This window comes from Dermacentor silvarum, chromosome 2 (genome assembly GCF_013339745.2).
Source record: "Dermacentor silvarum isolate Dsil-2018 chromosome 2, BIME_Dsil_1.4, whole genome shotgun sequence".
Lineage (NCBI taxonomy): Eukaryota > Metazoa > Arthropoda > Arachnida > Ixodida > Ixodidae > Dermacentor > Dermacentor silvarum.
Genome location: NC_051155.1, coordinates 170,678,715 through 170,703,660, shown reverse-complemented (window position 1 = coordinate 170,703,660; position 24,946 = coordinate 170,678,715). Strand labels below are relative to the sequence as shown.

Here is a 24,946-nt window from a genome sequence, read left to right as displayed (position 1 = left end):
GTGGCAGTGCCACAGTCCGAGGGCCCTGCTGTCCTGGAAAATGAATTACGCGTGTTAGACATACTTAGATCCTGGAGAGCTATACCCCTCAAGGGTCCATCTTGACCGTTTTTTTATATAGTACTAGTAGCGTGCTACTTTTGCGGCACAGCACTTGCCACCAAGCGCTAAACACTTGCATAATACTGGAAGCGTAATCACATATGCACATCCTTGCTCACTGTCCCTTCCATTACGTTATTCGCTTCATGTATGCATTTGTGCCAAGTTTCCCTTCCATGCCTAGTGCTACTGCCCTTCCAGTTTGTGCAAAGCCCGACCACCAATCTACGCTTGCCATTTTCTGCTAAGGCATGGAGACGTCTTCTTGGGGTCTGTGCAAGACGAAAGGGAACTTTTTTTTTTTAAGCGGGCAGGGGCAGAGTGGGCACTGCACATTTTCAAAGCAGCATCTGCATTCTTCATTTGGCACTAAAACGTTTTTTTCAATTATGGGGTTTGCCAAAACCACGATATGATTATGAGGCACACTGAAGTGGGGGACTCCAGAATAATTTAGACCACCTGAGGTTCTTTTAACGTGCACCTAAATACAAATACGCGGGCGTTTTCACATTTCGCCCCCATCGAAATGCGACTTCCGTGGCCGGGATTCGATCTCGTGCCCTCGTGCTTAGCAGCCCAACACCACAGCCACTAAGCAACCACGGCGGGTTCTTCATTTGGCGCTGACTGCATTGCGTGCCTTGCAGAGCTGTGTGAAAAGTCATCAAAATAGCTATGGCCACTAATGTTCAATCCTTGCTGACCTACATATTGTGGAGACGTCCCAAGACTATGTCCATTGGATCGTAAAAAAAGGCACAGGTAGGAATATTTTGTGCACAAAAAGGCAGCTATTTTGTGTCTAACCACCTTGTGCAAACACGGAAGAGTCCAAGACCGAGTTGCTTCTTGCTTGTGCAGACACAAGAAAAGACACCGAGAGAGTCCGTCATTTTATTAATACTGGCACATCCTAATTCTTCACATTACTTCAAGCTTAGCATGCTATGTCTGAACTATGAAACTGTAAGCATCCTTTTTAATCCGTTCCAGCAAAGAGCGCTGCATACAGGCTCTAAGACTGTACAGAACTTTAGAGCAATTTGTGAATGGAGATCGCACAATGATACAATGTTCCCACAGAGAAGCAACATCACGGGGGCCTCTTCCAACCATGACATTTCCATTCCTATAGAAGCAAAAGTGTGTCAAGCGGGACACTAACAAGCACAGATAACACACAACACATTTGCCCTTATCTTTTGCTACCCTAACCAGCTCAGCTCAAAGTCCCAAATAGATATCTCTGGCCCTTGACAAACTTATTTCCCAAAAAGGCATGAATAAACAACCAAAATATCCACGCCACTGGAAACTGCAACACCAGCAAAATCTTCTATCACATCATCACTGTGGTTAAACTTATCAGATTTCTCACGCACTCCCGTAATCCTTTTGAAAACAGGCAAAGTCATGCAAGTGGGTATTTTTACCCACAACAGAGAATGTCAGAAGACAAACTTGAGTTCAATAGCCAATATTAAAGTACACATAGTTGCAAGCAGTGTGTACTAAACCTTGCACTAGTTGTTTGCATGTTGCTGACCAAGCAGTAGAGGCTGCTTTCTCTTTTGAATTGGAGCAAGAAATAAATAAAGATGACCTCCCTGAAGTTGCCACCTAATGTCAATGTACACAGCTAAGAAAAGTACTCTAATAATGTGTAAAGCAATCCCATAGGTATCTTTTTTATACAGCAAGAAATGCACATGTCATGGAAAAGGCCCCCCATCCCCCCCCTCCCCACTTTCTAGAACCTTTCGTTTCTACTAACATTCTGCACAACAATCCCACTAACCACAAATTAAACAGAACACACGTTTGAAGTCGACGGCACATCCACATTTCAACATGTGTGCTATCCTCTGAATCTGCTCTTCACACCTCTTTACAATTGTTAGAGATGACCTATTATCAATGAACATTGAATTATATATGCGTGTGTGTGTATATATATATAATATATATATAGCATGCCATCCCATCGCCAGACAGCAGCAACACGAACTGGTGCATCACTCAAATTGCCTACAAGTGGGGGGAAAAATAATAAAAGCACTGTTATACAGATGTGCATGCTTGGCATTCTCAAGTTGATTCTTATGCAGTAAACTTTTTTTTTGATTTTGTATTTTCCAGTTTTTTTTTGTCATTTTAATTACAGCAGAAAAAAAAAAAAAAAAACGGGGGAGGAAAGATCACTGCAAACAATTTCCAAGTATTGTGTAGTTGCAGAGACACCCTTTCCCAAGTTAGGAAAGCCAGCAGTGCCGCACAAAGTTACTCGGCCTGCAACCACGTTTTTCGCCTGTCCCCAAGCACACATCTCATTAAAAAAAAAAAAAAAAAAAAAAAACAGAAAGCACTGCTAATTAGTTGGTCACTTGCAAAGTCAGAAAGGCCATGCTACCATCTTCAGGCAGCTCATGAAGTGCCAAAGGTAATAAGCAGTTGCAAATAAATGTACCAGAAGTTGCACAGGGAAATATTCAGTCTGCAGTTTTATAGAGCAGCCTTGGTTCGATTACACAGGGACAAGACAATATCCGCCCTAATTTGTACCATATTATTCAGGCAGATATTAACTTTTCCATACATGAATGTTGATCCACTTTTCATATTTCTGCAGAACACAAGAAATGTTAGAGCTGAAAGGCATAAGTTCCACCGTTCATCATTCCTCCTGTAAAGATGTTAAATGCAAACATTAAACCAGTCCAACTGTTTAAACTAAAAGTTCTGTAGGCACCTCTCAACATTGGCTTTGTGTGAGGAGATGGCTTTATTGTGGAGAAAATTGCAACCAAAGTGTTCACACTTCACAAGGCTCTGCCAATTGCTACTGCCTGCTTCGAGTCCCGCGGCTGCACAGATCATGATGGTGAATTTGGTGTCTTGTGGCGCAAAGGCCAAGCATAAATAACCAAAGAGTGCCAGCGCACAGATGAGGCACCACACAATTATGAAGCAGCAGCATTGGCAAATCCTGCAGGACAAGCTAACAAATCTAGCCAAACTGAATTTTTTTTTTCACATTGAAAGAAAATGTATACATTTAATTAATTGGCAACTATTAGTTGTAAACGTAACCAAAAGGTGGTACGTTTTCATCAATCCCATTTTTTTGCTTGGGTCATTTCGTTGCTTACTAACACTGTTCTGGGTAAAGGTGAAACTTTGGACATTTTAGAGCACTAATCTTATATAATTTTGACTTGGCTTAATGTTTGGCTTTAGCGTCCTAAAACATCCCTCATACGTGCCTATTCCTCGAGCCTTGCAGTGTGGGAGGTGTCAGACGGCAGAGGGTATGAAAGGAGGTGGTTGCTGCTGCATAATTTTAACCTCAGGACACAACAGTAGAAAAGTCGTGGCTGCCCCCTGTCCCATCTGCCAGGTGCCTCCAACACTGCTAATGGCTAACTAGCAATGGGTAGAACCACACATGAAGTCCTCTTCCCAAGAGCAATGCAACATATAAACACTGTTACATTTAACGAACAAAATATTTTAACATGCCATCAAGACACCCAACAACACCTATTGTTCACATTTTGTCTTTAACCAGCCTGGCAAGCACAGTTCGTAAAGTTCAGAACTGTATGTCACTGAAAGACAAAGATATGACCAAGAAACTTCTTTTCATACACAACTGATATTAAGAAGTGCTCAAAGGCACCATCATTCTTTTAGCATTAATATAGCAGCTTTCTTGTTATACAGTGAAGATGCGGTGTTCAGAACCAGCCTTAGAAAATAATGACATAGTCCTACACAAACTGCTGTCGAGTCATGAGAGCCCATTTAGCAGCAATAGCAATAGAAAGCACAGTTCAGCATTAAAGGAACTCTAAAGAGGAATACCAGATTAGTTGGAAGATCACCATCCCCAAATGCCAAATTGGTGTCTCATCATGATCCAACACATGGTGAACCAAAAGGGCACCAGCAGAAAAACAAGGAACGCTGGTGGTGACCCCAGCGTGAAGTTCTCACAGCAGCTCCTTGCAACTTCAGAGACTGACAGCTTCTGCTCAGGGTTAATGTTTTTTTTTTTTTTTTTTTTGCCAATGAATAAAGCTGACATTGTGTTTGAAGGGAAAGCAAGGGATACACCTAGGCTGGGATAGTGCGACTTCTATTTCAGTGCTGTTCCGTTTCGAGATTTGTGAGTGGTGAGAGCGGTGCTCGACATATCACAGGGACTGGCCGGTCGAGAACGGTGGATGATCAGAAAGAAATAGAATCAAGCGAAAGGAAGCCTTACATCATCCCTGCCCTAATCACTCTCGGGAACTTTTCCAGTGTGTAGAACGGCTGTAATAGGCAGCAAGAGAGTGAAATCAACGTCACAATGACAAAAACGTCATGGTTCGTGCATGTAATTCAATGAGGGAAGTTTGGGCTTCCTATTCTGCACCGTTAATCAACCTTTCTCCACCAGAAGAAACACAATCACAGCTTTTAAATAGAGCACTTTCCCAGACTCAAAATGGTTTAGTGTTTCCCTTTAGCATCCCTTCAAACAGCATAGCAGCAGTAGAGATGCCTGCACACATACTGATGCAAACTAAAATGGGAGCTAAGCAAAAGGAAAATTGCAGCTGTTTCTAGTTAGTTTTTTTTATTCTTCACAACAGCCCCTATGTGCTGTTATAAACATGGTCAGTCAATGTTGCTGCAGGCAGCTCACACTGCACTCCTGAAATGAATGGAGCACAGCTGGCAGTGAGTCGCTCTTCCTTTTCGTCGTTTTAAGTTGCCACAGTGTGCAGAATGAAAGCACAGAAGCAGGAAAGTCCCGATTCTTCATTTTTGGTGCTAAGAAGTGTTAAAAGAAAATTAAAATTTACAATAAACGCCAACTGTGCTTGCAATCTCCACACTAGCATACTCTCTTAAAAGGGCCCTCACCAGGTCTGGCCATTTTGAGCTCACAAGCGCAGTGCATATAATGCGCACTAACGAACATGTCTGCTAAGTATTAGATTCCTACGTGCCACAGAAGAGCTGAAATTTCAAACCAAACGCTGTGTTTTTCTCCCCAGCTGGAGAGTCAATGTATATCATGCAAGTGCACCTACGTACGTGGCAGTGCTGTGACGTCACTCATAGTGACACACGTCTTCATTCAAGGCAATGTTTAATCTGTTGCTTCCATAGACAAAATTAAAGTTTAGCCAATTAATGAAACACACAAAACGAATGTCTGCGTGTTCTTGTTTTACTTTGTATCATAGCAAGAGAGATGTACTTCCGTTTTGTCTGCTTGTTCCCATGTCGTGCAGCCGTGCCTGCAGAGATTTAATTTTCTGCCGTGTTCCAGTGCCGCAATCATGCTCTTTCATCCTCTCACGCTTGCCTCATTGCTCGTGATTGTGGCACTGATCAGGTGTTCTCGTGCAGAGCGCGCAAAATCGTCTGCTGCACGAAACAAGACAAATGCAACAGCTCTCGTGCGAGACTGCCACCACTCGGCAAAAACGCAAGGGAAAAAAAAAAAAAGAAAGCAGAGCCCGTGCATATTCGTCACGTGATCCTCCGGCTTCAGTGTGGGTGAACACAGGGAAGGAATTTAGCTTGCGGAGGCAAGTGGAGAGAGTGTCTATATTGGCGGTGACACTCACCTCCTGAAATCATGGGTTCGCACTACTTCAAGTAATTCCATCTCTGCTATTAATGAGCTAATTTCAAAAATTAGCTGCAGAAGAGCACCCCTTAAGAGGGCACATAACTTTCAGCGTATAAACAAAATTTGCTAAGTGGCCTGGTGAGGGGCCCTTTAACACGGAACATGCTATAGTATCACCGATTAGCAACTTGCACTTTGAGACAACTAAGCTATCACTCCCACAGAAGTACATTTTACAGCCACTTGATTACCTAGCAAGATGTATGGCTTTGTCCACATATGAAGGGGAAAACAACTCCATTAGTATTCAGTTCATATAACTTCAGCAGTAGTATTACTCTATGGGGAATGGCCAAGAAGGCCTGTTCAGCAGCTATCTGTAATTGAAATGTTGCTCTGCAGGTCTTTAGGCGAGATATCCACAGCTGTGAACACTCCATACCAACGAGGTGTTTCCCCTAAGAGTTGATGACCCAGTAGAACTTCAATAAAACAAAACCTAATTCTTACGAAATGACAGTTTTCATAGCATGCTGCTGTCTAAACACCTTACATGAAGGTTTTTAAAACCCGTCTCGCTTTCACAGGTGGCATGCAGACTTGTTGCGTGCATGTGTGAATGCTAGCATGCGAGACCCCCCCCCCATTTCCAGCCAGCCCACCTCTGTTTACACGTCACACCTTGAAAACCTCATGCAAAAGCACTTGAGACACTTACAAAAAATAATTATGGCTTGTGTATGTTCACAATCTGGCAGTGTGATTTTCAACATCTCCTCACGAGTGCAACCAACATGAAGGAAGTTCATCTGATGAAGTCCCCTAGTTTGAAAGCAACTGTTACCACAAAGGGGGCTTGAGTACAGTGCAGCACATTGCAATGTGCTACCAAGAATACACCACAACCTTACGCCACATTACAAAGGGTCTATCAAAGGTTGTGCTAAGTACTGCGAGAGCTGAAAGTTCACTCAGCATTATATGTTCTTTTCTTTCTACCGCATAGTGGCAAAATTTATGCTAACAAGAAAAGGGACCCAGAGTTGTCCAAGGCATTTCCCTCGAACTCAACATATAAGACCTGAAGACGAAGTTGCCTTTTCTTTGTTTCATACCACTTCAGCACGGCAAAAAAAAGACCGCAAATCAAAATGCAATGCCAGTGCTTTACAGAAGATTCCAGGCACTAACATATTAAAGCAGCTCTTTATGCAAGGCTGCTATCTACAGAGAAAAACTATTCAATACACGGATTGCTCATTTGTCAGAAAAATTCAGGAACCAAGTGCAACTCCAGACTCTGCTGAATGACATTAGGCGATGACATCACAACATGAAGTGGGGAAAAAGGGGAAAGAAACAACCAGAGAAATGGAGCAAGCAGCAAGAAACATTTAAGCTTTAGCAGCACCAAATGCTGGCATACGTAACCATGGTTTCCAAAACAGAATTCACCAACACCTACGCCAGCCAACCCAAATTTCTCTTCAAACAGTGCTGCCCGATCACAAACAGCTCAGGCAAGTACAATGTGCACGACTGACAAGGTGCCCACGTTGTATAAGGTCAGGTTAAAACTTCCACTTAATTTCACAGAACAGCCCAACTTGCCTCATGCACAACAAAAAGAAACAATGAGGACAGTATGGCCAACAATGAAGATGAAATGACTGGAAGATGGGAGCAGGAGAAATGGAGCCTCAACAGTAACATGAAAAAGAAGCACAAAAAGAGAGAGAGAGAGAAGAAAAACATTTTTCCTTGTAGCGCAAGATGCTTTCCATTTAACACAGCACGGCACCCTGCCTCTCCACTGAGACATCAAACGTCACCCCCTTCTTGAATGCCTGTGTAAGCAAGCGCACGAACCAAAGATATCAGCAGAAGGGTGAATGAAGGCTGGACAGGCATTAAATGATTGCCCCCTGCATCTTTACTAAAAACAGACCGTTCAGTAGAACAGGCCCAGAATAAGAAGTGAGCATGATGTTTAGGATGTGTAGCTGCTGCACAAGAACAAAGTACAATCTGATCAGCACTTCAGCTGCATAGCACCATGCAGCCGGCTTGGTCCAGGCAAATGTCATGTGTCCATATCAGGACAAGGAAAAGCATTCACACCTTTGTATAAGTTGAAGCTTGATAAGAATGGGGACAGAGAAGCATAAATCATACTGACTGTTTCAACACAGTATTCGCGAGAAGGAATTACTGGAACACAAACAACCATCCCCTCTCTTTCCAAAGCCTGAGAAAAGAGCTTAGTGCAATGAAATACTCAACACCTGATCCTTGAACAGGAAAAGTAACAAACAAGAAATACAAACAGCCTATGAGAAGGAGAAGTCATTACACACAATAGACAGAAGCTGGATGCACTGTTACCTCTTCCTGTGCAGCACAATGCACTCCTTGAAGGTCACCTTGGCAACTTGCTCACCAAATAATGGAGCTGCTATAATGCTGCAATGCAAAACTGGTCATTATAGCACTGCAATATTCTATCTTCCACCAGCTCAAGCTTTCCAAGACCTTGCACTGCAGCGGCCTGCCTCTCTATACTTGCTCAACAGTTGCAAATATGTGAAAACGCTGTAGACGACAAGCAAACGCTGAGTAAGCAATTGCTTGCCAGTCACCATCGGCCTATCACAGCAACCCAGACAAACCTATCAAGGCATCCGAAGAAACAATGGCAAACAAAACGGGCACCCCATTTCTCCATGTTAAGGAAGCATGCAGTAACAGGGTACAGCTTGGGGCAAACAAACCTGTCCGAATCTTCTCTCTCAGTCCTACACACAAATCTGTCTGTCCTGTGTCAAGGCCAGCCCAGCATCGAGGCAGTGCACTAGTTCAACCAACTATGCCGTGACACACACATATACTACAAACAGGTCAGAGACAGCGAACGCCTTACAGGAAGTATGCAAGACAATAAAAACTGTAGCCCATGCAAGTTCTAAGCAGAGGGCCTTTTCAGACACATGAAGATAAAACAGCCTCCCAGCTCTGCATAGCTGCCATTCACTGCCTCTCTGCCTGGACGTGACCACTGGCGAGCAACCAACCCAATGCAAAACAACCTATCAACAAACTAACAAGAAATGTAGCAGGGATGGGACAACACTGAGGGCAAAGAACAGCAGCTGCAGCATGGCGGTGTCATAGCAGCACCACAGGGTTGGAGGAATGGGGACAGAGGGAGGGGGTAGCACTAGGCACAGTTGGCAGCAACCTTGAAAATGCAGGGGAGGGGATTCACAATGAGAGAGAAGGGTGCAGGAGAAGGCTGATGTGGCTTGGAGGAAGGCTTCCGTGGAAGTGCAAAGTCGCCGTTAACTTGTCCAGGAGAGGAGAGGCTAAAGGCCCCACCACCGGGGCTAGCACTGGCGGTTCCTCCAGAAGTCCCGGTACTCCTGGTAGCTAATGGAGACCTTCTCACTCTGGTAGCGCGTCAGGTGGATTGACTTCCGCATGTCGTTGGAAATGGAGCCCTTGTAGCCACCCTTGCGCAGCAGAGAGTCTATTGTCTGCACATGGTCCCAGCCTGACAGGAAAGAAACGAACAAAACATGGTACATTGCAACCTTGGCTTGGCACGAACACTTTTACATGGACGTGGCACCTAAACACATGTTGCACTACGTTGTATTTATTAAAGGGGCACTGCAAGACTTTTAGAACATGGTAAGAAAACATTTGCATTTTGCAGGCATTGCTGCCATGAACATGCAAGCCAAATATGATTCCACTGCTCGAACGGACGCCTCTCCGACACCCGGCAGCACACCGAGAGACATACTTGAGGCACAACGACTAGGAAGATGAACCAAAGCTCCACCTCACCCCAAGCTCAACAGGCGACAGGCGAAGGACTGGCGCCGAATACAGACAAACACCTACCCACATTTACATAGACTGCACAAAATATTTCCTAACAAACACAGCGACAGATGTCCATGGTGCGACTCCACCCCGACACTAGAACACATCACTTGCCAATGCACGCAGCGTACGGCAGACGCCGTCTCGCCGCTACTTAACGATGCACTTAGCAATTGGTCGTGGGAGGCGCGACTCTCCGAACTGGACTTCGGAAGCCAAATGGCGACCCTCAACCAGGCCCGGCGCGCCGCAATAGCCAGTGGGGCCCTGGAACAGGGGTTCCACCCACAGTGACCAAGCACGATCTTAATTTAAATAAAGTTGTTTCTCTCTCTCTCTCTTCCACTGCGTACAGCAAAGAGCCTACAATCTCACATAAAAGATTTCCTGCTCTCTCCAGCAGCTTTTGAAGCTCCCTATATTATTTCCCATAATCAATGACATCACAGACCTGCCGAACAGCCCATGAATGCCTGTCATTGGGCAATTGTTCATGATCTTGAGTTACTGCCAAACACTCATTCACACCCCTACGTGTCCCACCCATCTTGACACCTCTCCTTTGTTCATCTCGAGCACCTTTTACAGGAGCCAACCTGGAACAGTTACCTTAAGTGCACCATGGAAAGAAAAATTAAGAAAGGAGCAATAAGCAGGACATTGCCATCGGTTGCACCCCAGCTGAGAGGGAACATTTTTGGGAGAAATGGGAAAAAATAAACATTGCACACTATACCTTCGTTATTATGTCCTTTTGAAAAATTTCTGCGAAAAAATGTTCATCCAAAGGTACTGCAATCCAGTGCATTCTCAGTTTTGATTAGTAGGTGTTCCAGGGGCCCTTTAATGACTGTCCAGATATGCAGTCCTAGCCATTACAGTCTTCTGGAGAACCAATGTCAAAAAAAAAAAAAAAATTATGGGGTTTTACGTGCCAAAACCAGTTCTGATTATGAGGCACGCCGTAGTGGGGGACTCCGGAACTTTGGACCGCCTGGGGTTCTCTAACGTGCACCTAAATCTAAAAACACGGGTGTTTTCGCATTTCGCCCCCATCGAAGTGCGGCCGCCGTGGCCGGGATTCGGTCCCGCGACCTCGTGCTCAGCAGCCCAACACCATAGCCACTGAGCAACCACGGCGGGTTGGAGAACCAATGTCATCACAAAGCTACTGCACCTAGCATCTGAATGGAAACATGCTGGAGTGATTCGCCTTCTTCACCTAGCAGCTATCATATGTTTGGTGTCCATTGTGTGGAATGGAAAATTGAATAAATGACCTTAATGTTCAGAAATGAGCCACGTAGGTACAAGCAATTGTTGCCAATACAATAGACTTTCTTTAATTCGATTTTTCAGTTAATTCGATCCAGACTGAAGGTCCCGGGACGGCCACCATTCATACATTTCTATGAGAACAAACTCCCATTATTTCAATACTGAAGTTCACATTCACTGAATAATTCAAATTTGGCTAGTCATGATGCAGGCGCTCCACCACTATGGTGACCTCAATGATGACTTGAATAGCGGCAGCGCTTAGGGTACACGGAATGTGTCGAACATGTGTCATCTACTGTCGAAAATGCTTATTTTCAGCAGGTCACGGGACAATATTAAAGTGAGAACAGTACCTCACAATGAATTATAACAGTATTTACTCAATTCTAATGTGTGTCTTTTTTTTCTTTTTTCAGGAAAATCAGTCCGAAAATTGTACTATCCAATACAAAACCGTAGTCACGGCGTTCGTATGCTTTACCATACATATAATGCGATTGTATTGTGGCAAAGCTAACTTTCTAAACGGTGAGGTGAAGTTTACTTTAGGAAACCGACTGCCAATGTCCAACACATTAGATAGACCCTTGCTCATTTCTCTTGGAGTTCTGTACTTTGGACACATAGAAAGCTAGAACGCGTTTGATTTGGGGGCGTGTTGAAATTGGGCAAATACAGTTAAACCTGCTTATAACGAACCTCCATATAACGAATTCCAGGATGTAACAAAGTTTTTCTATTCCCCGCCGTTACTCCATAGAAGCACATGTATTTGAGACCTCTACGCAACGAAGTGGCAGCGGGAGACCCCCTCGAAATAACGAATTTTCCCCGCCGACAACCTAGAGATTTCGCCCCAAATTTTGTCATTTTTGCACGAGCAGCAACCGGAAGCACCTTCTCCACCGCGACGGAATGCGAAGCGGCGGCGGCGTGTTTGGCGCGCTCAAATTGACGGCGACTGCAAGGTGAGAGCGAGCGCATGTGTGCGTGCATGCGAGCGTGCGCGAGGCAGGCCTGCATCCCTCGACCTGGCGATATTGCCGCCGCGGGCGTGACCTTTCCCCCTGCCTTCATTCAAACCTGATCCCGCTGCTTGCTGCAGCTGGCCTAGCTCGCCAAGCCGGCACTCTCCTTTTCCAGTTGACGTTGCCGAAGAAAAAAAAAAAAGTTTTTTTTTTTTTTTTCAACGCGCTGGCAGCGCTACTCTTTGCTTACTGCGCAAGTCTCTGTGCTTTACTTTACTAACATGACGCTATATAAGGGCCGTTTATAGTCCGATGTAACGCGCGCGCGCGCACACTACGTCAGCACCGGCGCAGCCAACGTAACCGGTGGCTCCCGACGCGCCCCTACGGGCCCGGCGCCGAATTGGCTCGTGACCCATTCACGCGTTGGTCGCGCCGACCCACAACGCCATTTCGCGCGAAGAAATAAAGGCGCCCACGCCGCTTCGCCGACAGTCGCAGACAGCTGTTCAAAGCGGCACGCGGGCTTGGGATCGTTCTGCGCATGCTCTGAAGATAACAGCCGACGGCGTGCGCGTCTGGCGCAGCGCAACCGGCGTAGCGTGACTGGCCGCAAACGACGCTGGCCCGCGCACCGATGACGTCGGACTATTAACGGGCCTTATACGACGCCATTGGTAAGCGGTAAGAATCGAGTAAATATGGTAAGCGTTTGTTTTTCAAATTTTTGTGCCGAACCTGCACATAACGAAATCCTCTTCATAACGAAGTTTTTCGGGAATTTGTCAATTTCGTTATATCCAGGTTTAACTGTACTGCCAAATGAAACAGCGGTGCATTTTGGCATTATTTCTGCTTCGTGCTTAATTTGACCAACTTAGTTGGCCCTGTCAGGGTTGAATTATTTGAAGTAGACTGTGCAATTATTTAAGTACTGTGCAATATACAGTAGAACCTCGTTGATTCGGTGCCATTACATATGATTTCCCGGGGCCAACGTTCACGATCGAGAACACAAAAAATTTACCTAACAGTTATGCTTATTTCTTTACGGCCCATACATTGCCGGAAAGCACGATTTTGTGGCCACCAATGTTCAGAACATTGCAAACTACAATCATACAATACGCTTTCTGGCCGCTAGAGCCCATGTAAAAAAGAAAATGCACGATGCGCGTGTGATTGTGAACAGTATAATACTCGCCCTCCCATCTCACGTGAAAATGCCGGCGTGCACTCAGTTTCTTATTCAAGTACCAGCTAATCTCCCGGATCATCACGCGCCGCATTCACAGCTATCGCCACCAAACCTATTGCGATAAGCATCTTTGCCTATCTTTTACACAGCGCATGGTGACATTGGAAGCGTACTGCACTCTTTGAATAGGCAATGACCTAAACGCGCCGCTGTTCCCTGCTGCAGATTGCGATCGTACACGTTTTCTGGCCGCTAGATCACATGTAAACAAGAAATGGTGCGATTGAGAACAGTAGCCGTCTGCCAGTCAGCTTCCCCACTATACTCGCCCACCCGTCTTACATGAAAACGGCAGTGTGCACTTATTTCCTTATTCCAGTACCAGCATATCTCCTCCTAGGTCGTAGTGCGCCTCATTCTCAGCTATCGCTGCCAAAACTATTGCGGTAAGCATCTTCACCAATCTGTTTTACAGCGCAGGGGGTGTAGCGCGTAGTGTTGTAGGTAGCGTACTGAACGCCTTTAGTACGCGATAACCGAAACGCACCGCTGTTCCCTGCTGCAGGCGGCGCGACGCGAGTGTCAGGTTTCACTTTGATGGCTCGATTTCATTTCGGTTTCCAGTCGCTGTTTTAAAACACTACACAAAAGGAAAATAAAACGTATGTGTTTCGGGCCGCCGAAGCCCCACCAGTCTGACACGCGTAGGCGTCTTGTGCCTCATGCACAATGCTTCGCGTTCCGTAGATGTCAATTACAGTCGAGTCTGCCCAATTTTTTAGTTACTTTGGATCGTACGTTTTCTCGGTTAGTACGTTTTTTTCTCGCATTTTTTTTGAAAGCGTATGAACGAGGTTCTACTGTATCTTGTACGGTATATTCTTGTAGCAACAAAGTTCACACATGGACATCACTGATTAGCCACACAAATGCTAACCTGTAAAGTAAGTAGTAGTCACTATATTTTATTGCTTCCGCTGTTTTGTCTCGTAAAATACAAGCATATCATGCAATGGCCATCACAGTACTACATGAAAATCTAGTACTTCTTGCATGCAATAGAAAAAATTTGGGCAGAATCCATTTCAGGATGACCGTCGACATTAATGCGATTAGCTTTGAAGAAATGTAGCAACACCGTAGTGTCACCACTGAAACACATCATGTATGAGGCGTGTCACAGCCCAGCTTCTCTCTCCTGCTTCCCTCTGGACACGCTGCACCATCTAGCACGGCTGCCACAAAGCCCGCATGCGGCGCATGTCTGAATAAGTATGACACGGGTTCGATTTGGCCCAGTACTGAAGGTATATATAATAAAAGATTTTGCATTTTCTTTTCGTTGAAGCGCAGCACACACCCGGTGACCCAAGTTGTCGCCAAAGAAGTCCACTGATGAGCAGCACATACCCAGCGACAGAAGCACGCATGAAAAGAGTTCATTGATGAGCGGCACATACCCAGAGGCACATAACCAGAGATCCAAGTTGGCCCAATGCTTGGTTTTGAACTCTTGTTACCTCAGCACGGCAGCCTGATGCTCTACCCATTAGACCATCTTCTACCCAGTGACTCAAATTCGAGTGAGACAGCTTAGATATGGACCGCGGTGTTAAAAGTACAGGTGGAACGATGGAGCGCCGCCGCCGTGCACTCGATGCTTTGAACTTCGGTACCTCCGCTCCATCACGCTGCGAGATGGCAGGAGCGGTCGCGTGGCCGACATCTGGGCGAGCCGGCCCCTATAGCGCATTTCTGGACGAGCGGCCGCCGTCTAGTCGAAGCAGTTGTCGCCACGTTGCGCCCTTGTTTTCATTCTTTTTGTGCAATGACAAGCTGTGCTATTCGTGTGAGCAAGTCGTGAAATGGGCAAGAAGTGTTTTGTGCCACGGTGCAAATCTGGCTACAAGACCTGCACTGAAAAAGTGTCGCTTTTTGCTGCACCCCGAGAAGCAGACCACCTGAAGACATTGCGCCATGCAATACCGCGCAAGGACCGCGTGCTGCAGTCGACTGACTTCGTGCGCGAGAAGCACTTCGAGCCGAGGTACGTGACGATGACGTGGGAAGCACTCTACAAAGGACACATTCTTGTGAGTGCACCACGAAAGGCGGCTCTGGCAAAAGACGCCGTGCCGACGAAAATTCCCGATTACCCTGCTCACTTGACAAAGATAGAGAAAAAAAGGCGCCTGCGGACAGTTCGCACCCTCCTGCCACCACATGTAGCCGTGTCAGATGGAAAATGCAACCAGCTTTGAAGACCTCCCACCAGCGATGAGGAGACTTCGCAGGCGTGCAACATGGTCAGCGAGATGGATCAAAAAAGCTGCGTGGGATCTGATGCCACAGTATTCGACACACCGCCAGTCACAGTGTCAACCACGAGTCTGAACAAGGAAGTTCTTGAGAATACCAATAGCGTTCCTCTCCCAACAACAACGTGGGCTTGCCACAAGGTTGGTTAACGTTGATGGCTTGAGAACCATCTTCTTCTTTCTGGGGTTTTACATGCTAAAACCAGTCCTGATTATGAGGCACGCCTTAGTAGAGGGCTCCAGATGGCTTGAGAACAATCATGTTTTGTGACGTTTTCATGGTTAGTGCGGCAGCTACAAATCCCAGATGGTTCCGCAACTGGTGCTAACTACAACTACTATGCTGCGGCTGCCAGCCACGTCGTCATGAAAAGGCTGGTGAGTGTTGACCAACAACTTAACATAAGTGTAGCTCTGTTAGGTAAACGTACACCTCTCCCGTCCTTCTCTCCCCGTGCGAGAGCTGCGCTTGTAACAATAAGAATATTGGGGGTTTTACGTGCTAAAACCATCATATGATTATGAGGCACGCCGTAAGAGGGCTCCGGAAACTTAGACAATCTGGTGTTCTTTAACGGGCCCTGACATCGTACAGTACACGGGCCTCTAGCATTTCGCTTCCATTGAAATGCGACTGCCACGGCCAGGATCGAACCGCGACCTTCGGTGAGCAGCCAAGCACCGTAACCACTGTACTACTGCGGTGGACTGGCTACGCTCTTAAAGACTCCACACATTCAAATGGACGTGTTCCTTACAGAACCAAGTCATAGTGCTATCTCTAGGTGACTATATAAGACACGGACAGTTAAAAACATTACTCGGATGGGAACAGAGAAGAATCGGAAACGCATACCCACCACTGTAAATATGTCTCCCCCTCTCGCGGTGCCAAACCAGGATGTTTTTTCATGCTCTAAAGCATCGTCGGTGCCTCAAACTTAGCTGCTGGCACTTCGCTAAAATTCACTGTTTTATGTACGACACGCTAGCGTTAACAAAGTATTCATCATACATTTTTTTATGCGTAATCAACGACCGCTAATTGCTTTGAATGTTCGAGGACAGTACATTTTGCTGCTGTAATACTACGGCTAATACGTTAATTTTGTCTAACTAGGTAAACATTACTTCAACAAATAGAGCTAACTTAAGTCATATTTCAGCGCGACTTCATTGTCATATGTCTAAATGCACGATTTCACATGTTCGAAGGCGAAGGCATCCTCCTATCGCGAACCTTCGAGGTGGTAAATTGAACATATACAACAGTTGGCTGTATAATCAAAATCTCGTATTTATTCGCCGTTTTTATCTTTTTGTGCTCATTATAGTCTGAAGGCCGAGTTTTTTTAAAATTTATTTCGAGCGGCACTCGCGGCCCCGAAGCGACCATGCATGATACCTTGCAACGGCCCCAGATACTGTGGCGCCATCTCGGGCCCTCTGCACAACACAGACTCAAGTTCCCCTTTTTCGTTGGTTCACCTAAAATACTTCTAACACCGTGATAGGGACATACCAAGAGTGTGTGAAGTTCCCTAAGAATGTTAATCGCATTAAAAGCGTTTCCATCCTTTTACCTAGGAGCTACCCACAACAGTACTGCTGAAGAATAGACATGCCTTATGTAAGATGCGATTAATCGCATTTTAGTGACACTGGACACAAATATTCAGCGAAAGAACTCGACCGTAAGTAGCACACCCTACAAACCCAACTGGTGCTTGCGCATGAACCATGAACATCACAATAACAGCATAACTGTAAATGACATCCTAAGTAGTTTCAGAGCATTTTACGGGGATCAAACATGCTGTACACGAAGCCACCCACAAAGCTAGAAGTGGTATATGCGACTTTGCGCAAGTAAATTAATTCTTTACATGAACTGTACTTACGGATGTTTGCCTCAACCCCAAGTGCATGAACTTGGCACTTGACTGGACAACAGTTGCTCCGATCTCGAACCAGCATAGCTATTTGGACGCACACAAGAGTCACAGCTAGTCTGAGCCCAGTGCACACAGGTTTAATAAAGCTTCAAGCCTGCTAGGTGAAGAGATACAGCATGTCTTGGTGTTAAGGAAAGGGCACAACCACAGTGTAAGAAGAACAGGTGTTTTGACGGAAGCGCGCGGCGCGTGTCACTAATGTTGGGCCGCCGCTAGGGGGTGCACACAACTAGGAGGCTGGGGGCCGGGGGGGCCAGACATTCCCTGGCTACCGTGCTGGGAGCGCGCTTTGTAGCATGCTTTTTTTAAAATGCCTGCTACTGTTTTTGGCGACAAACCTTAAGCCACTGTCTCTACGTTACTAAATCTTAGTGGGATTTTTAATTGCTGAGGCGCAGTGCTGCATTTTCGAAACAGAAGCGTATATATTATTTCTGTCAGTGCCGCGCTGACAGTTATTAAACATTCACAACGGAAAGAGACTAGACATAAATGCAACTGGTAAACCCCTCCCCTCCCCCCAAAAGAAAATGTCAATCGATGTGCAGAAGGCATGTACACCCGTGAGCAAAAGTATACGGACCAGGGATTGGGTGAAAAAGCCGATTTCTTCAACTGCCTGCGAATGAAACTTGAAAGTGAGGACTGCAGTCCAAACTTGGCATTGCGAACTTTCCAGGGTACTTGTCAATTTCAGTTTATGTGCGTTAATTACGAAGAAATTCAGTTTTTTCGGCGACCATGTGGTCCGTATACTTTTGCTCGCGGGTGTACGTATCACCCATGTGGCCTATCTCGTAGCCTAGTTTTACACGAGCGTAGCCAGATTTATCAAACTTGCCCTTCTGGACATGCTGACGAGAACAAATTTATTATGCACTGCTGTCCATGAATTTGTGACATATGCCGGGTCAAAGTGCTTCTCACACCCGTACTCTCCTGGTCGCAGAACTTGAGTCTCCACGTTCGAGAGCATCCTACGAACCATGCAATCGGCTCGTTTCACAGAAACTCTGTCTTTGCACATGAAAGACCCACTGTTGCAGTTTGCTGCGAATCACTTCTTGCCTACAATCCGTCTCCACCAGGCAACGTCATTGAGATGCAGATCGACTTCCCTTCCCTCTCTTGAGATTCAGACTCTTTGTCTGAATTTTTAAGCGCTTACCAAGAACGACGATGATAGATTGCTCAATTTTGAAGTAAACATTGCTTAACTAAGCTTATCGTCTGCCCACACCACTTACAAGGATCGACACACGCCATCTGCTGTCATGCATTGTTGGGAGTTTTGGCGCTTGAGGGATTTTAATGATTATAGTGGAAGGCAGAAACAGCAATTTTTTTTTTTTGACGTGCGTTGCATACAGTTAAATTACACATTTGAACTTCCTGCTTTTTCAGCCTCCTAACGTGTGCTGCCGTGCAGCGGTGCAGACGTGAAACACCACAATTAGCGAGACACGTTTCTCACCAGCGGCGCCCGCATCGTCGGAGCACCTGTTCTTGCACCGTGACCACAACAAACGTTTAAGGTAATGATCCTCAATGTCTCAGCCACACTTGACTACCATTTCCTTGGACTTAGCACAAGACTGCAACAAAGTGATGATGAAGTTGTCATAAAAAGTCACTTCATGGAGACTTGCTTACCTTGCTCAGGGGCTACTTCGGGAAGGTAAGTGGCAGTGCGTTTTGAGCCTTTCTCAGTCAGAAACTCTATTCTGATACCGTGAATACCAATCTGCAAGAGAACCATGAAGTTTGTAACTGCACACACAACAAAATGCTGGAACACACTGAAAAGCTGTGTGTCCAAATATTAGGCAGTGCGAAGTTTTGCACTGCCGCATCAACACCAGCCAACTGCCACTTACGATGTTATGCACAGACTAACTGGGTACATAGCAATCTCCAGTAAAGCAAAATATTCTATTTATCAACCATGCAAAGCTTACTGACTGATACTCATGCAAAATAACTCGCTCATAATGAACTGGATGCTGGACATGTTGAACTTGGGGCATTCACTGCCAGGTGAAGAACCTCCTTGGCCAATGCTTCAAGATGCACTTTACATGGTGGATGTGCTGCGCCGGTGCTGTGCTGTCATGAGGTAAGTGGACTGGAGCTGGGGTATTGAATCCCACCATATCGTCAAATTTGCAATCTTGTCAGCTCTGATTAGCGAAGAGGGCTGCTTACAGCCTCACCGATTGGCTAAAAATGCCGCCATAAGAAAGTTCGTCAATATGGCAGAATTTGACAATGCGCAGAATAGCACTCCAGGTCTGCACAATCTTGCGAATCAAGAACGCCATTCTGGCACTGAGGAGCATTCCTCCGCTGTTCATATATACCGAACACATCTCAAGTTTATTTCAGCTCATTATAGGAGATTTTGGGTAATATCGAATTGCCCGATGTATTCAACTATTTTTTGAGCATAAGCCCGTCCGTTATAGGCGGGCTTATGCTCAGATAGGAACTAGAATTTCAGCTAGTTATGCTCTACAGTAAGTAAAGCTACTACTAATGTAGCATGGAAATACAGCAGATATTTCTATCCTTTTGTAGACTAGCACAATAAGAAAACACTAGCAGAATATAAGAGCTGCCCTACCATGACCTTGGTCATTTAAAGCAAAGATTTTATCATTATGGTAAGAGAACAAGCCTTCCAGCAGGATAGTGAAACTAAGTTACTGCATACAGGTGCTTTTTTTAAGAGAAATCTTTTAGTTCAAAACAATCAACCTAACGTAAAGAATGCATGTGAATGGACCTTTTTCCAGTAAGTGACCCCTCTAGCGGCCGCCACTTCAACTAAACTTGACGGGCAAGACACGCTCCCGCGGCTTCCCGCCTCTACGCAGAGCATGGTAGCGTTTGACCAAGCAGTCTCTTGCGACGGCCGTCCCTGCTTTTTTGTTGTTGTTTTTTTTCCTTTTGTCGCTTGTGTTGTTGAAGTAGCTTCTCATCGTCCTGCTCAAGCGCGTGCGTATTTGCTCACTTGTAGCAATAACACGTTTTACATTTACCGACGCAACGGCAACATGCTGATGCAACGTGCAGGCCGTTTGTAACCAAGATTTGAGAGACGCACCAGCCTTTATTCTTCAACAGCTTGGTCAGTACTTTGAATCAACTGGCGAAGGCATGTGTGATCGTCAAATGCGCCGCGGTAGGACTTTCTTCAGGATAAACTCGACCGGTCGTTCGAAGTGGGTCGACTTGAAGGAGGCGGTCAACATACGCATGCACGTACGTGCTTGCCCTCAATAGCGGGCATGCAAGGAGCTCACTATGATGAAAAAACAGCGTGCAAAACTTCTGCACACATACTGCGAGTATGCTGCAGGGCAAATGTTTATCTCGAGATATGTATCGCATATGGCATGGTACTGGGGTTAGATGCAACACAGTACCGGGAGCTAAGTAGAAGGCAAGTGGACGCAACACGTTCTGTCAGGCGCGTAAAGCTTCATTTGCCTGCGAAAAGTAAGACTCGCGAGTTTTGTATAATGTGGCACCGCGAGTGTGTCGCTTTGGCCTCGCACAATGCATTCTGATCGACTGTGTGGCGAGATTCTTTTCATTTGCCCCCACGTAACCGTACAGCTATTTCCGTCTGCATGCAGTAATGCTTTCTTCAGCCAATGGTAACATCCATGCGGTATACATACCCGTAGATTAAAACATTGCCGTGACTTCCGAGTCAGTCGTGTACGGCGAGAAGTGCAATAATCACAGCGCTAGTGTCATGCTGTTACCAGAACGCAGGCTTCCCTCACTCAGCAAGAATCGCGTGATAACTCACTGATAACATGGGGTATTTTTTTTACTTGACAGTGCGCTCCACTCCCGTACAATATAGGTTCACCATTCCACGCCGGTTTGTGCATTCGACAGTACAGCAAGTGCCCGGCATGAGATTCGTCGCAAACGCTGCACCTATCGCTTGAGCGTTGGTTCACGGAGTCGTTTTCATCGACAAAAGTGCTTGCAGTCTTTCCCACTAACTGCTAAGTGTTTCCTTTAACCAATATCCTCGCCCAGAACACAAGAAAAATTATTGTTCAGCCCCTCAAGCTCAGGAAATTGACGCGGATCATGCAAAGGTTCACGCACTCAGTTCGCGCACCTGCCCTGCAATTACGGCGGCGCGGTGTGGAATGCAGCTGGGGCAAGGGTACACGCATGCGCATAGCTGAATTGGAAAAAGGTCCATTGCATAGCAAGACCACAAGACGTTTTATGTCTTACGTTCACCGAGACATTTGGTTTTGAAAATTTCTGAACAGACGCTTTTGTAAAAGCCATACAGTTACCAAAGCCTTAATGGCTGGAATATGCATTACTGACACAGGTGCCTCATATTATAATGCATTTTAGATTCTTGTATGTATCCAAAATAATATAAATAGCTGTTAACATAACGAGTACAGGTAGCCACAAAGGGAACACACACACACACGATAACCTACCTCCCAGTCCAAGTAGTCATTGCCGTCTTCAAAGTGCCGAAGAATGGAAACAGAGACGTGGAGTTTGTTGAATTCGTCCCTTGTGATTGGGCTGAAGCGGCTGTCCTTGAATGCACTGACACATCCATCCAAGGCAGTAAAACCAAGAGAAAAACAAATGTAGGCAAATAATGACTCACAATTATCTATAATAAATCACAAAAATGCCACACACACCCACACCATGTATATAAAAAGTTATGGTTTTCCAGAGAGAGCCTCCTGGTTCAGCTGAAGCTTTATCGTCTCACTGCATGTACCTAGTCTAAAGCTCAAGCAATAACTTAATTGCTGAAGTTGAGCAGATGGGGAGTGTGTTCCAATAGGCAGCACTTCCCCCAGGCAGTGCTGGCATCAATACACAAACTAGTGTGCCATGATAAACTGCTGTTCCAACGTAAAGACATTTTAATAACTCCAAAATTAAAAGAAGTAAAAGGAACTCAACAACCCACCTGGTGACGGCGTACTCCCTCAGACCTGAGTGCAAGTGCATTGCATTGAAGGTGCCAATGCAGCCTCTCAGCCTCTTGTCTTTACCGATGTTCCAAGTCACAAATAGCGGGCTTTGAAGGGGGAAAGAGAGTCCCAGATTTTTCAATTACACAAATAAGGGGGGAAAAAAAAGAGAAAGAACACCCCCTACACAAGGGCAAATAAACGAAACTAATGCCCTCTAATTTTGGTTTGGCCTCTGATTTGGAAGTGACCATTCTGCCAGCAACTGGCATCAATGCCCTCCGAGTGGGCACCTCTCATACATGCATCACCATAAAACTTGTGAGCAACATATATGCACATTTAGCTTGTATGAAACAGGTGCAGATTCTAAGAGAATGATGTGCTCCAAATCAACAACTCTGAAAACCTGCTACAAAGAACAAAACTGCAAAACATGCAACCCACACATTGCTTTGTGCGAGTATTTTAGCTTGGTAACCTGTGGTCATGAGATGCATGAATGCTTCTTTAGCATCAGTGATATCTCTTGCCCAGTATTGACTTTTCCAAATGCTGGCATACACAAATGTGATTGTGCATGCATCATTTGTAATTATGTAGCCATAGACAAGTGTCGCCAGCACATTGGTGCAGCATAAGCAAAAGGGAAGAGACATGTAAATGTTAGCATGTACTCCTTCACAAAATGAAAATGCCGGCTGCTAGCAGAATAGGTGCATGCATTTTTTTTTTTTTTTTTAGGTGACACAGTGACCATGTCACAATGCAATAACAGATGGCCTTACATGAAAAAGCTGTAAGGAAAATTCATGGGCTCAGTGATTGTTGGTTATCACTTTTGGTTGCAACCATTCAAACAACCACAGCAATACATTGTAGGCCAGTTACAACCATGTGTGGTAACCAAAGTGAAAGAACCCACAAATGTAAACTGTTATGAAATGTTCACTTCTGCACAATTTTTCGGGGATGTGGGGGGCATGAACATACTAATCTGGGACAGTACAGATAGGTGTCTGTGTTCAAGTTTAGATGGCCAGTCAAGCACGAAGATGAGATCTGAGAAAGAAACAAAAGAAGTGGCAGCAGTGTGAATTCTGCGTCCATCTGCAACAATGATTTGTCCTATGGGTAGGGCATTTAAGCATGAAATTCACTATGGTTCTGCTCGGTAGAAGTACTAACTGCAGTTGCATTATCGGCTGTCTAATGTGTTATCACAGCACTAAGCGACGAACAGCTGAATACTACAGTAACCTAACATTTTGCAGTACCTCGTTTGGACGACACCGTGCGTTTACAAAGGTGCACTTCCGTGACAGCGAATTCAATACATAAACAACTAATCTGTACTAATTCCCGCATTATGCACACGCTTGCACTTCGACACGTTCATGGAATTTGTGTGTGTGTGTGTGTGTGTGTGTGTATATATATATATATATATATATATATCGACGCACTGACGTGTAAAGCCTTGTGAAAGGCGAAACCGTTTGGCACAGCCCGACTATCGCATTAAAAATAAAGCGTTAATTGCGTACGGGCTTTCTCGCAGCGCGCTTGCGTGATTTCATCCTCACTCGCGTCAATCGATCGCGGGTGGACGATTAGCCACCTCTACGGTCAGGTCTAAAACGCTAGCATATGCGGATGTGTTTTCTTCGAAACAGGCACGTTAGGAAACACGAAAAGGTGTTATTTCGGGAGCCTAGCAACACGAAGGGCGAGGACCTTTGCTTTGCAGACAGCCAACAAAACCAATAAAACAAAAAAGCATGGCAGGACGTGAGCGTACCGAGGCTATGTTGCGACATGAAGCACAACCAGGCTTCTCATCGACTTATGTTTCGGCTCGCTTTTGCCACCCTTATGCCCCAGTTTCCGAAACAATGAGAATGTGATGCACTGGTACTCCGCGAACCAAAATTTAAGCCTACGGCCTGACAAATTGGACATAATCAGAAAATATAGACAAAAACCACGAGCTACTTCAATGAAAACTCATGGTGCCAACTGCTGGTGACCGACTTTTGCTGTGATAATGTGATCAGGAGGTCAAAAGAGGGGGGCAAAAAGATGTTAAAGCTTTGTTTCACAAGCTATGTCGCACTGAAACAGCTGGTGGCGAGAGTAATGCCTTTGTTTGGAGGTAAAATCAGCTGACAACTATGTTACCTGGCCCACGCAAGCTCACGACTTACCGCATTGGGAACGGATTGTAATGACGAGGAGCGCCACAGACGGCATAATTACGGATAAACACGCGCTCAGGACACAAAGGAAACATACTCACTAGCATTCGTTTGGGAAATTGGGCGGCTTGGGCGGCTCGTACTGATTGAGATGGCAGTAAAGCACATCGAAGCAAAAGAAACACATTTCAACGCAGACTACCATGCCATTCTTGTAATGGCTGGGATGGAAGTGATTCGGATGCACAATTGTCCCATTACAACATGGGGATGAATTGTTATTCATCTTTTGCTTCTTGGCTCCACAACAACCAGCCGCCATGGCTTCGCCCTAAACTTCACCGCTCGTCTGCTGAGAGGCGCTGGCTACGGAAGTGTATGGCCTCGGATACAACTGCTTTTTGCTTGGTCGCGATCA

General features: G+C 45.5%; 1 protein-coding gene across 2 annotated transcripts; it reads right to left on the bottom strand.

Moving 5' to 3' along the window:
- Nucleotides 1-982: 982 nt before the first annotated feature.
- On the bottom strand, nucleotides 983-24,946 carry LOC119442106 (AMME syndrome candidate gene 1 protein homolog). 2 transcript variants are annotated; one of them, XR_007465655.1, is made up of 6 exons: nucleotides 24,630-24,946; nucleotides 22,327-22,437; nucleotides 21,833-21,947; nucleotides 18,999-19,089; nucleotides 7,777-9,287; nucleotides 983-7,743 (listed from the first exon to the last, which is right to left on the bottom strand). XR_007465655.1 is itself a non-coding variant. In XM_037706842.2 (5 exons), exons 1-5 carry the CDS (start codon nucleotides 24,848-24,850, stop codon nucleotides 9,121-9,123), a joined length of 705 nt encoding a protein of 234 aa, XP_037562770.1. In that variant the 5' UTR covers nucleotides 24,851-24,946; the 3' UTR covers nucleotides 983-9,120. The 2 variants fall into 2 exon arrangements, 1 of the variants encoding a protein (XP_037562770.1); XM_037706842.2 differs by having other exon boundaries at nucleotides 983-9,287.

What these genes read in the sequence shown, in the direction of transcription:
- LOC119442106 (XM_037706842.2), bottom strand. Translation starts at nt 24,850, where the DNA reads ATGGCGGCTGGTTGTTGTGGAGCCAAGAAGCAAAAGATGAATAACAAT. An exon ending in AATTTCCCAAACGAATGCTA is followed by an intron (nt 22,438 to 24,629) that starts GTGAGTATGTTT and finishes CCCCCTTCAAAG; the next exon opens with CCCGCTATTTGTGACTTGGA. An exon ending in CGAAGTAGCCCCTGAGCAAG is followed by an intron (nt 9,288 to 18,998) that starts GTAAGCAAGTCT and finishes CTTTCCTGTCAG; the next exon opens with GCTGGGACCATGTGCAGACA.